The sequence below is a fragment of the Prunus dulcis genome, chromosome 6 (genome assembly GCF_902201215.1).
Source record: "Prunus dulcis chromosome 6, ALMONDv2, whole genome shotgun sequence".
NCBI classification, from domain to species: Eukaryota; Viridiplantae; Streptophyta; class Magnoliopsida; order Rosales; family Rosaceae; genus Prunus; species Prunus dulcis.
In genome coordinates, this window is record NC_047655.1 from 8084034 (window position 1) to 8096510 (window position 12477).

General features: G+C 35.7%; 1 protein-coding gene and 1 pseudogene across 1 annotated transcript; one reads left to right on the forward strand and one right to left on the reverse strand.

Annotated features, from left to right (window-relative positions):
* Positions 1–5228: 5228 nt before the first annotated feature.
* Positions 5229–7736, forward strand: LOC117630204 (annotated as a pseudogene).
* A 667-nt stretch (positions 7737–8403) lies between these two features.
* LOC117632376 (protein NUCLEAR FUSION DEFECTIVE 4-like) lies at positions 8404–10248 on the reverse strand. The gene has a single exon (XM_034365834.1). The coding sequence runs from the start codon at positions 10246–10248 to the stop codon at positions 8554–8556; it is 1695 nt and encodes a 564-aa protein (XP_034221725.1). The 3' UTR covers positions 8404–8553.
* Between the last annotated feature and the right edge of the window lie 2229 nt (positions 10249–12477).

Sequence of the window (12477 nt, forward strand, 5' to 3'; positions counted from 1 at the left end):
GGAAACTTGTAAATTAAAGTTATGCGAATCAATTTTACCACAAGTTCTCAAGTCTTACAGATAGTAGCAGCAAGCACTACTACATTTTACACTTTGCGCGACGAAGAGAATTTCGTCGCGCAAAATACGTTGTAGTCGCACAAATTTTAACGCGACAAAAACTTCGTCGCGCAGAATCCGTCGCGCAAAGATCGTGAAGAAAGACTTTGCGCGACGAAAAAATATTGGTCGCGCAAAGAAACTTTGCGCGACGAAAAAATATTGGTCGCTCAAAGTAACTTTGCGCGACGAAAAAATATTGGTCCCGCAAAACTTTGCGCGACGAAACACATTGGTCGTGCAAAGGTTTGCGCGACGAAAAATATTGGTCCCGCAAAGTTTTGCGCGACCAATGTGTTTCGTCGCGCAAAGTCTCAAAAAAATTTAAAAAATAAAAAATTCCCGCGTTCCATTTTTGGTGCCCGCCCACATTTTTAGAGTTTTGCGCGACGAACACTAACGTCGCGCAAATATTTGCGCGACGAAATATTTTTTTGTGTTTTAAATTTTTTAATTAAAATAAACTAATTTTTACTTTTTATTATTATTTCTTTAATATTAATTTATTCAAATTTTTACTTTTTAAATATAATTTAATTGTATGATTTTTTTAAATCACTTTAATTTAAATTGATATTAATTTAATTATAGTAATTTTTTCAAATTTTTACTTTTTAAATTTAATTTAATTGTAAGATTTTTCTTAATTACTTTAATTTAAATTGACATATTCAAAATAAAATTACATATGAAAAATAGTGATCAAATTATCCAATAAATATTTATATATATAATATTCAAAATGTACACATGAATTAACAAAGTACAATAATAAAATCCTAATACAAGCATATTGTGGTGGTAGTGGTGGATAATATGTTTTGATAGCTTCCTAATCCTCAACTTTAGCCATCAAAGTCTCGATGATTACCTACAAAAAAAACAAATATGGTCAAATAACAACAACAACAAAAAAAAAGAATGCATAATCTCCCCTAAAATTGTTATACCACAAATCCAACCCAAACTCCAATCTCTCCCCTTTACTCAACCCCAAACCCCACACAAACTCAAAACTAACTCCAAAAACACATATTAATGAAAAAAAATTTAAAATTTGGAGAGAATATACCTTTTGGCAAGATTGAGAGTGAGTGAGAATGAGAGGGAGAAGTGAGAGAATTAGATAAGATAGTGATATAGAGATGAGAGAGTGAGAGATAGTGAAAAGATAGATGAGAGAGTGAGTGAGAGTGAGAGATAGTGAAGAGAGAGATGAGAGATTAAGTGAGAGGAGTGAGTGTGAGAGAAAGGGTGGGATTTGGGGAGAGGGGAAGAGAGAGGAGAGGTAAGAGTAGAGAAAGAAATTGAGAAAATGGTGGAGGAGTTATTTCGGTTTTTAAAAACCGTATCACTTTGCGCGACGAAACATATTGGTCTCGCAAAGTTTTGCGTGACGAAATATATTGGTCGCGCAAAGTCTAAAAATTATTTTTTGAAAAAAAAAATTCCCGCATCCCATTTTTGGTACCCGCCAAAATTTTTAAATTTTTGTGCGACGGAAAATACATATTGGTCGCGCAAAGTCTAAAACAATTATATAAAAAAATTCCCGCGTCCCATTTTTGGTACCCGCCCAAATTATTGCGCGACGAAAAATATATATTGGTCGCGCAGAGTTTTGCGCGACGAAACATATTGGTCTCGCAAAGGTTTGCGCGACGAATATAGTAATATTGGTCGCGCAAAGTCTAAAAAATTATTTTTTAAAAAAAAAATTCCCGCATCACATTTTTGGTACCCGCCAAAATTTTTAAATTTTTGTGCGACGAAAAATACATATTGGTCGCGTAAAGTCTAAAACAATTATATAAAAAAATTCCCGCGTCCCATTTTTGGTACCCGCAAAGTTTTGCGCGACGAAACATATTGGTCTCGCAAAGTTGTGCGCGACGAATAGAGGAATATTGGTCGCGCAAAGTCTAAAAAAATTATTTTAAAAAAAAAAAATTCCCGCATCCCATTTTTGGTACCCGCCAAAATCTTTAAATTTTTGCCCGAGGAAAAATACATATTGGTAGCGCAAAGTCTAAAACAATTATATAAAAAAAATTCCCGTGTCCCATTTTTGGTACCCGCCCAAATTTTTGCGCGACAAAAAATATTGGTCGCGCAAAGTCTAAATTTTTTTTTTTAATTTTAAAAACCCGCGTCCCATTTTTGGTACTCGCCCAAATTTTTTGAGTTTTGCACGACGAACTGTTGGTCGCGCAAACTTTTGAGAGACGAAAAATTGGTTTGTAGCACAATATTTATAAAAATAATTGTTATGAATAATAAAAAATAAAAATATTTTATTTTATGATTTAAAATATAATTAAGGTGAAAGCTACTTAATAAATGTATATACTATTCAATTTCTTAAGTGTTATATGTACAAAATAAATAAATTTAAAGCTACTTAATAAATAAATATATATATACACGCACACACACACACACACACACACACACACACTTCAACGATCTAACCATAAGACTTGTTTGTATATACTTCAAGATCGTATACCCCAAAAAAAATCACAAAAAACAAACATTCAGAGATCTAGTAACGGGACAAAACTTTTCGATAGTTATAAATGAAAAATCACGATTTAACGGTTATTTTAACTCCGATTTTGATGATTTTTTTTTACAGCTACACTCCTTGACCCTATATGAATACAATGACTGAATTTTATCTTCAATTTAAAACATTTGCACTAGTGGATACCACAAAATCTTATGTTATATTTAACGAAAGTATAAATAAACTCTTAATTGTTAGTGAATATATTGTTTTGATGGCATATGCATTCTATGAAACTAGTTTCAACGATCCAACCGTCAAACTTGTTTTTTTATACTTCGAGATCATATTCGCCAAAAATCGGAAAAAATAAACATTCATAGATCAAGTAACGGGACAAAACTCTTCGACGGTTATAAATGAAAAATCATGATTTAATGGTTATTTTAACTCCGATTTTGATGATTTTTTACAGCTACACTCTTTGACCCTATATGAATACAATGACTGAATTTGATCTTCAATTTAAAATATTTACACTAGTGGATACCACAAAATCTTATGTTATATTTAATGAAAATATAAATAAACTCTTAATTGTTAGTGAATATATTGTTTTGATGGCATACACATTCTACGAAACTAGTTTCAACGATCCAACCGTCAAACTTGTTTCAACAATCCAACCGTCAAACTTGTTTGTTTATACTTCGAGATCATATACGCCAAAAATCGGAAAAAATAAACATTCATTGATCAAGTAGCGGGACAAAACTTTTCGATGGTTATAAATGAAAAATCAAGATTTAATGGTTATTTTAACTCCGATTTTGATGATTTTTTACAGCTACACTCCTTGACCCTATATGAACACAATGACTGAATTTGATCTTCAATTTAAAATATTTACACTAGTGGATACCACAAAATCTTATGTTATATTTAGCGAAAGTATAAATAAACTCTTAATTGTTAGTGAATATATTGTTTTGATGGCATATGCATTCAAAAAAACTAGTTTCAACGATCCAACCATCAAACTTGTTTGTTTATACTTAGAGATCATATAGCCAGAAATCGGAAAAAATAAACATTCAGAGATCAAGTAAGGGGATAAAACTTTTCGACGGTTATAATGAAAAATCAAGATTTAACGGTTATTTTAACTCCGATTTTGATGATTTTTTTACTGCTACACTCCTTGACCCGATATGAATACAATGAAATAATTCGATCGTCAATTTAAAATATATATTTTCTAACAAAACCCCAATCCGAACAACAAGAATATATTTTTCTAATAAAAATCCGATCCGATCTAAAATAATAAATTTAAAGTTACTTAATAAATATATATACCGTTTAATTTCTTAAGTGTTATGCATACAAAATAAAAAACAAAAATAAATTGGTTTAGGTGACAAAATGTTTGGATTACGTCATGGAAAAATTTTTAAAAAATATTTTTTTATTTTATTTATTTTTATAAGGACTTTGCTCGACGAAGTTTACTTTTCGTCGCGCAAAGTCACTTTGAGCGACGAAAATTCGTCGCCCAAAGTCACTTCGCGTGAGCGACGAATTATTTTTCGTCGCACAAGACTTTGAGCGACGATGTATTGTCGTCGCACAAAAGTTTGTCGCGCGAAGTGACTTTGGGTGACGAATTATTTTTCGTCGCGCAAAATTTGGTCGCGCAAGGCTTTGAGCGACGAAGTTTCAAATTTCGTTGCGCAAAGTGACTTTGCGCGACGAATAGTTTTTCGTCGCGCAAAATTTGGTCGCGCAAGGGGTTTTTTTTACTAGTGAAGGAAGTTTGTGCAAATTCAAAATATTATTTGGGTATCATTCTTCTTCATCATGATATCCAAGCTTGTTGAAAGGTAATCCAACTTGGCATTTTTTAATTTAAAAAAAAAAGACGAAAAACAAAGTAAAAATTGAGACTTTTCACCTAATATTTAGGATTTCATTAGAACATCAAGACACAAGGGTTTGAGCAGCTGAAGCAAATGAAAATTGAAGAGATAAACGGAAAGAAAGAAATAGTGAAGAGCAAGATGGTTTTTTTTTTTTTTTGGGTTTGATGAGAGAGAGATAGTAGAGATCGTGTTGAAAAGAGGAAGAGGAAAGAGAGAAAAAAAAAAAGATTTATTGAGAGAAATTTGTCTTTCCAAGAAAATAGGGAGAAGAGAGAGAAAATTATTTTTATTATTTTATATCAAAAAGCCATATCAAGTATAATCTCATTCATTGAAAGTAGAGTAATCTAATGACCCAAAAATTATGTCAAAACTTGTGTCAAAAATATAGTGCCACGGATCCGCCTTATATATATATACAGAGAGCTTCCATTGAGGGATCCCTCAAATAAGCTTATTTGAGAGACACTCCTTGTAGGCCCCACTCCGGATTGTATTTCACTAATCTAAACCGTCTATTTTGTAGATACTCATTCAAAGATCATTTCTACAAAAAATCACTTGAATCCGATATTATTTGACCACTCAATTAAGTTATTGAAATTTTAGCATTTTCTTGAAGCACCATGTTCATTGATTTTGTAAGACACTATTGGATGTCGAAACGGTTTCCGATTTGTCTAATTTTTTGTAAGGCTATGAATAAAGACTTAAAAATTAGATGGTTTGGATCATTGGGAAAAAAATTATATGGTACCCTAAATGGCGTCCTTCAAATAAAATTATTTGGGGATCCGTTAATAGAAGGGAACTGTGTTTGGGTAGGCACTGGATTTAAGTTCAAGCCAGGGATAGTGATGGGTCGGTTGAAACTGGACCACCACGACTGTGGTTTTGAGCGGTCTATTGGGTATTTCTTGGAGCCCTTGAGTTTGCTTGGCCTCTTTGCCAAGAAACCCATTACAATTACGCTTAAAGGTAGCCACTTTTTTCACTGCTAATTCCGAACCTTGTTGCTTGATCATTGCTATGACTTTGAAAACTGCATATTTGTAACTAGTTCTAAACTTGGCACTTGGTAATGACATAGTTTTGGTAATATTAAGAATTCAGTTTGTTTGAACACTTACAATTTTACAATGTAGATGGGATTTTAACAATCGGTTCTAGCCAACTAATTTATTGAACACTTACAATTTTACAAACCCAACTATCTAGTTCTAGCATAGATGTAATTTTAATTTTAATTTTAATTTTTATGGTGCGTTTGAGTTCATATTGCTTTCGGTCTAAGTGAAGAACAGGAGTTTGACAATGTCTTCTTGCTTTAAGATCATGGTTATTTTATATAACCATAACCACTCTTCCAACAGCACAAATTTTCAATTATTTACTTATTTTTATTTTCTAGTCAACAGGGTCAACAGGGGGAAGTCACTTGCATTTTGTTCTTCAGGAATTACAAATGATTCCAAGGACCCATCTATTGATACCTTCCGGTCTACTACCTTTCCCATTTTAAAACGCTTTGGAGTTCCCTCAGAAGGATTGGAGCTGGAAATAAAGAGTCATCGATGCGCTCCTAAAGGCGGTGGTGAAGTCGTTGTGGCAATCCCAGTTGTTCAAAGTCTTGGCTGTGAGTTTTTGAGACTCATGGGTAGTCTTTTTTTCTTCATTTTTGTTGGGTTTTGTTTTATATGTTTTGCTATACGAGAGGATTAGAGGTGTTACATTCTCAACGAGAGTGTCCGTGCAGTTTGAAAATACAATGGTACATGCAGCTCGAGGAGCCTTTCATCCCTTCCTTCCAGATGTTCACATATTTACTGACCATAGAGCTGGCCCACAAGCAGGAGAGTATGTTTTCAATCCAGATATTGTTAATTTCTCTAATGTCAGGATATATTTGATGGAATTGTGAATGTGTTTTTTATTTATTAAGGTTTATGCTATTTAAGTGCACTTCCACTCATATAGACAACAATGACTTTATGGCAGGTCACATGGTTATGGAATGTCAATAGTTGCGGAAACAACCTCTGGCTGCTATATCTCTGCTGATACAGCTATATTTCTCATGCACGAGGGGAACACATATCTGAAGTTGACTATGAGAAGAAAGAGCTGGTGCCTCCAAAGGATGTTGGTTTGAAAATTGCTTCTGTTCTGCTTGGGGAGATTGGGCAGGGCGGAGTGGTCGATTCAAATCACCAGGTTAGTTATTTTTATGTATTGTGCTCCTTCCCTACCGACTTAATTCTCGTACTTTCTCATTTGTATTGATTTTAGAACTTCACACCATAAGGCAGAAATTAAGGAAGCGTGCACTAAAACAGGAAAATGATTTCTGGAAATGGATGAAATGAAGGGAAAAGTTGTCCTAGATGGAAGATTTGGCAAAATTTTAGTCTGAGGAAGACCCTTGAAATTCCTTTATGATTTTATATATACTTCTGCTATTTCAGTAATCACTCCCATTTGTCAGATGAAGAGAACAACAATAAGGAGTTATTGATAACCTAAAATCATTTATGATCATTGTTCATGGTCTATGCCTTTCCTCTTGCTATCTATGAAAAAAAGTACTGGATTGAAAATATTAAAATTGACACTTGTTACTCCAGCCAAGCGGATGCAACAACATATTGAGAAAGCAATATCCAAATGAAAATGATTTTGAAATCCTAGCCAAAGTCTTGTGAATCTGTCAAATGAGGACATAGAAGAGATGCTGCTGTGAGGATACCAGCCAAATTTTTTCCATAGTGACAATCAAACATACATAACCACTAAAATATGAATTGTCTTTTATTATTTATTCCATGGAGGGCGACTTGGCACACCACACTTTCAATAAGAAATGAATTATGATTGCTATAAAAATGAAATGTTAGAGTTGAAATATATTATTTGAATATGGGTGCCTCTCGCCTCCGCCCTTTTTATGATTTATGTTTGTCTTCTGATAGTGAGTTTGCTGCCATTTGGGTTTGTAGGGTTTGTTTTTTCTTCTTTGTGCATTATGCCCCCAAGATGTTTCAAAAGTTCGGGTCGGAAAGCTCTTTCCTTACGGGATAGATACACTCAGAAACATCAATGATTTTCTCGGAGTTAAATTTGTCATTATGCCGTGCGCATCCACAAGTACTGTTCTTCTCAAGTGTGTGGGCTGTGGTTTGAGGAAGCTATCTAGAAAGATTTCGTGATAGTCACAATACAAGGTATATGATTTTCTATATATCAAGCAGCATGTTTCATTATGCTAAAGTATTGTCAAAAGCCCTCCCGTGCATCAATCGTGGAAGATTGCAACTTCATGTCTTTGTACATCTTTTGCAATGTAGTCCAATCACATAAACTCCAGTTAAGAAGTAGGAGTTTTTGCAATTTTTAACATTAGTTCAGATTTTTTCGAATATATTTAGAGGTTAATGTTGAGATGTGTATTGATTTTTCATGTTTGGCAAATGTTTGGATTTAGAAGCTTAAAATGGTAGGCGAGGTGTCCATTTAATATCTAATTTTGTTTTCAAAGTTAAATGTGGTTCAATAATATTGACATGTATACGGCAGTGCTTCAAGTGTTGAAGGAGAAAACATATCGAGTAGGAAGTTGAAGAGGATAACTATACATAGAGGGGCGCTTTATTCGCACTCCTGTAAACTGTTTAGACATTTCCACTGGAGTGCGAACAAAGCTCCCCTTATCTATGACAATAAGGAGCTATCAACATATTGGTGGACAAGGAAGCATAAATTAGGCATAAGCACCCGTTGTGAATTTCCTGAAAAAAATGATTGCTAGTGCTTTGCAAAGCTCCAACACAGTTGGGTTGCGAAGACATTGCCCATAAATTCGATATGACCTATACATCCTTCTCCAGATCTGAGTCCTTATTTATAAAATCTTCAAATTCCTAATTTCTCTGTTTACAATGTCTGTTTAGGTTCCTCATCCGTTGACAGTGTCTGTTTTTGCAGTCATAAACCAACGAAAAAAGAAAAATAATCTATGGATCCTGTTTATGCTCTGTATTTCTTATATATGTCACCTTTGTAGAACTTTCTTGTCCTGAACACCAAAATCAGTGACACAAGAGCACCAAAGAACGTAGCAGCAGCTAAAATTGTGAAAGACAACCGATAACAATGATTTCCAAGGCATGTCAAGTCCTTCACTTGTGATCTGGTCAAACCTCTCTTTGTTAGCTCTTTCATTGCCTCCTTATCGTAGAGCGCCCCGGTGAGCTTCACATTGAAAAGATAGGACCCTAGTGGACTTGCTATTTGTCCACAATTGAATAATGTAGCAAAGTGCTTAAGACCAAAGAGCTCGGAAATGATTGCAAAAAGTAACGGCAATTGAGCCCCAAAAGAAAACCCTATGATCACCGATGCCACGTAAACTGAACCAGGGACTGGAAATGCAATGAGTAGGAGACCAACACATGATAGAACAAGAGCAAAAGTCATTACTAATGGTCTGGGAATTTTCCACCTGATCAGTAGGCTTTCGGAGATGAACCCAGAAAAGACTCTGCCAAAGTAGTTCCATATGCTAGTCAATGACACAAAAGTTTTTATTGTTTTAGTTGGATACCCCAAAGACTCACCAATTTGCCCCAAGTTGTCTACTGCTGTCAAGCTTGACCCAAGCCCACATAATGTTGAAATGAACAAAATGAGCATGTCCGTACTTAAGAGTGCTTGTAAAATGGTATAGTCTTCTCCTCTTGGTGGTTTGTTCCATATGTCAGAAAAACAACCTGGCTCTGGTGTCTCCAATTCTTTCTCTTTCGGCTCATTCTTTTTCTCTTCGATCTCTTGTGGTTTCTCAACTTTGACCTCAGTTGGAGGATCAACAGGCTGTTTCTGGAGGTTCCAGAGGACTAGCTCTTCTCTAATGGAAATGCCAAGAGGGAGAAAGAGCAACAAAACAGCCACAGTGGCGCTTCCAGCATAGGCAGCATGGGAGAAATTAATATATTTCTGAAGCAGATTCATCACCATGAGAAATACTGCAAGGATAATTGAGATGTAGAGGAAATGGTAAAAGACTTTGAGCTCATTGGTTTGCCTAATAACTTTCATTGGTCGAATGGTGTATACAAAAACTATTGACACTGCAGCAGGGAGCCAGCCAATAAGAAGAATCAAGGATTTTGAATCATTTCCATACACTGCCAAGTAAATTTGTGTCAGGATAGCTCCACTAAGCCCAGTAAAACCCTTTAACAGACCAAGCATAACACCTCGGCTCTCTGGGAAATTCTTGACACAAGTGACAAGAGCTCCTGTATTTGCAAAGTTTTGAGAGTTGGCTCCAATGCATATATAAACGCACATCTGCCATACTTTAGGCTTAGGAATTCTGCCAGTGACAGCCAGCCAAATCATGAAGTAGCCTACAAAATTCATGACAGCGCCAATTATGAGCACGAACCAAACTGGGGTTACTTCACCAATTAGGCCAGAGAGGACACCAACGTTTGCACCAAAATCTTTGGAGAAGCCTAGCATGTTGATTTCTGTTTGGTCATAGCCAAGAGTGGACTTGATCTCTTTGGAATAGGTACCATAGAGGTAAGTGGCACCAGCTCCAGCCATAATGAGGAAGGAGGCAAACACACTGAACCATCTTCCTGTCAGCATATACCTCGAAAACCTACCTATTTCACTGCATCCCATAGCATTACTACTAGCTTTAGAACTGCTCATTTTTGCCTTGGTCAGGCTAGGACTGTTGCGAGGGAAATTAAGCAATCAAGTGTAATTCTGGGTAGAAATTTAGAACTTTTTCTGTTTTGTTTTGTTACAGATGCATTAATATGTGTGAAAAGACAGAGTGAGATGGGTTATGATAGAATTTGGGGTTCATATAGTGGAACAGATTCACACAGGGATTTTACAATTGGCAGAAATGTAAGAGACTACCGCGCGCCAGCCTCCATGAACTGATAGAGAAGTGGAGCCACACATTGGCTACAAGTAAGGCTAGATAGGAGGTGGGTGAGTTTGTGTAAGCCGTTGTTTTTGCTTTTCTTTTAAGGCTATTTTCATCAGATTAATATAGTGAGTTTTTTTGGGAGCTATTTTTACCAGGTTGATTGACATTTGACCAATGTCTAATAAGAGACATTGGTCAAATGTCTCACACAACTAGAGACATTGGTCAAATGTCTAATAAGGGAAAATTGACACGTGTCCCTCTCAAAGTTAGAGCGTACTCTGAAACTTCTGACATGATCTTATGTGTTTGTATTAGTACGATGATTGGAGAAGAAAACTAAACTTATCCTTTAGAACAATTTTGAAAAGGTAATAAATATTGTTCATACACTACAAAGATATCAAGAAACAAAACAAACACTAGAAACCAAACAACTTGAAAATGAAAATATAAAAGACAAAGAAGGAAAACTGGCATCCTCACAATGTATCTAACACAAGAACCGTATCATCTATATGTTCCCGGATGGAGACTCTTGAGCTGACGTTTAAGAATTAATTGGATAGATGCATAGTAGTAAGTCAGATCCATCGGGCGTGTCAAGCGGTTCAGTTTGATGGAGGTGGGGAGAAGAATGGAATTGATGGAATAGTTGGGATTGAAGGGATTGTTGTCGGGAATGTAGGCAGTATTGGGTTGGCCGGCAATGGAGGTAGTGTCACCTTTGGGGTTGTGGGCAACGTAGGCAATGCTGGTTTTGGCAAAGAAGGGACTTGGGAGCTTGGGAGTGGTTGTAGAGTTGGGTTAGTTGGCAGTGTGGGCAATGTGGCCTTGGGCAGTGTTGGTACTGAGGGCAATGGCGGCAATGCAGCCTTGGGCAGTGTTGGTAATGAGGGCAATGGCGACAATGTGGGCAATGTGGGCTTGGGCAGAGATGGAATTGTAGGCACAGTCAATGACGGTGGTGGAGCTGCTGGGGTGTCCAAAAGGTGGCGAGCTGCTAGGCTCACATGGATGTAGCTTGAGAGTGACAACACCATGGCCAAAGACAAAATGAAAAAAAGGTTGGGAAAGGCCATGATTGAGTAGACTCAGTGGAGGGCAAATGTCTTTGAAATGTTTTTGGTTATGAAGAGCAAGGGAGTCTCCATTGGGTTTTTATAGAGAAAATGTGTGGAAAAACTGCGAGGACTTGGAATTATTGGCATATGAGTTTGATGAGTTGTGGTTGTAGGAAGCATGAAAAAACTGTTGGTTGGTTCACCTCCCACCTTAACTGGTTCCAAATTCAACACCAAATTTATTTATATATATGCTGGTAGGCTAAGGCTATTGAACTAACCAAAGACCATCAAAGTATGATGATGGGACCCACATCACCTTCTGTTGGATGCATGATTTGGAATGCGGTAAAAGTCTATTAATTCATGCCTTGAGCTAGGCTAAACTTGGAAACAAAATGAAATGAAAAGTTAAAAGAAAAAAAAAAAACCAATGAAAAAGGGAAAATATATGGTAGATTTTCAGACGGATTGGATTGGAATAAGGGAATTCCAATTCCATTCCAGAATTTTTTGGAATTTCAACATCCATTACAATTTGAAAAACTCGGAATTTTCAGAACTAACATATTTCAAATTTTTTTTATAGAAATTCTTGAAAATCATTGAAAATTTTAAACATGTCTTAACCATTTGAAAGGTTAAAATTAGCTTGAAAAATCATATGGAAAAGCTCGAAAACTATTACTTACTATCACTTATGAAATAGCTTGTCTATGTCTATTTGGTTATTAAGTCATATCAAATTCAACATGAAACTAGTCATTATATGTAGTCTAAGCTTGAACCCTCAATATATTTTGGATTTCGGGATTTTCGAAATCTTGATATACATTCTTATTCCAATCACAAGTAAATTTTTTTCACAATTTTCGGATGTCGAAATTAATTTGGAGTAATTTTGGATCGGAATCGGTTAGAATCGGGATTTCCAAT

Excerpts from the sequence above, each read along its gene's own strand:
- LOC117632376 (XM_034365834.1), bottom strand. The coding sequence starts at position 10,248 with ATGAGCAGTTCTAAAGCTAGTAGTAATGCTATGGGATGCAGTGAAATA.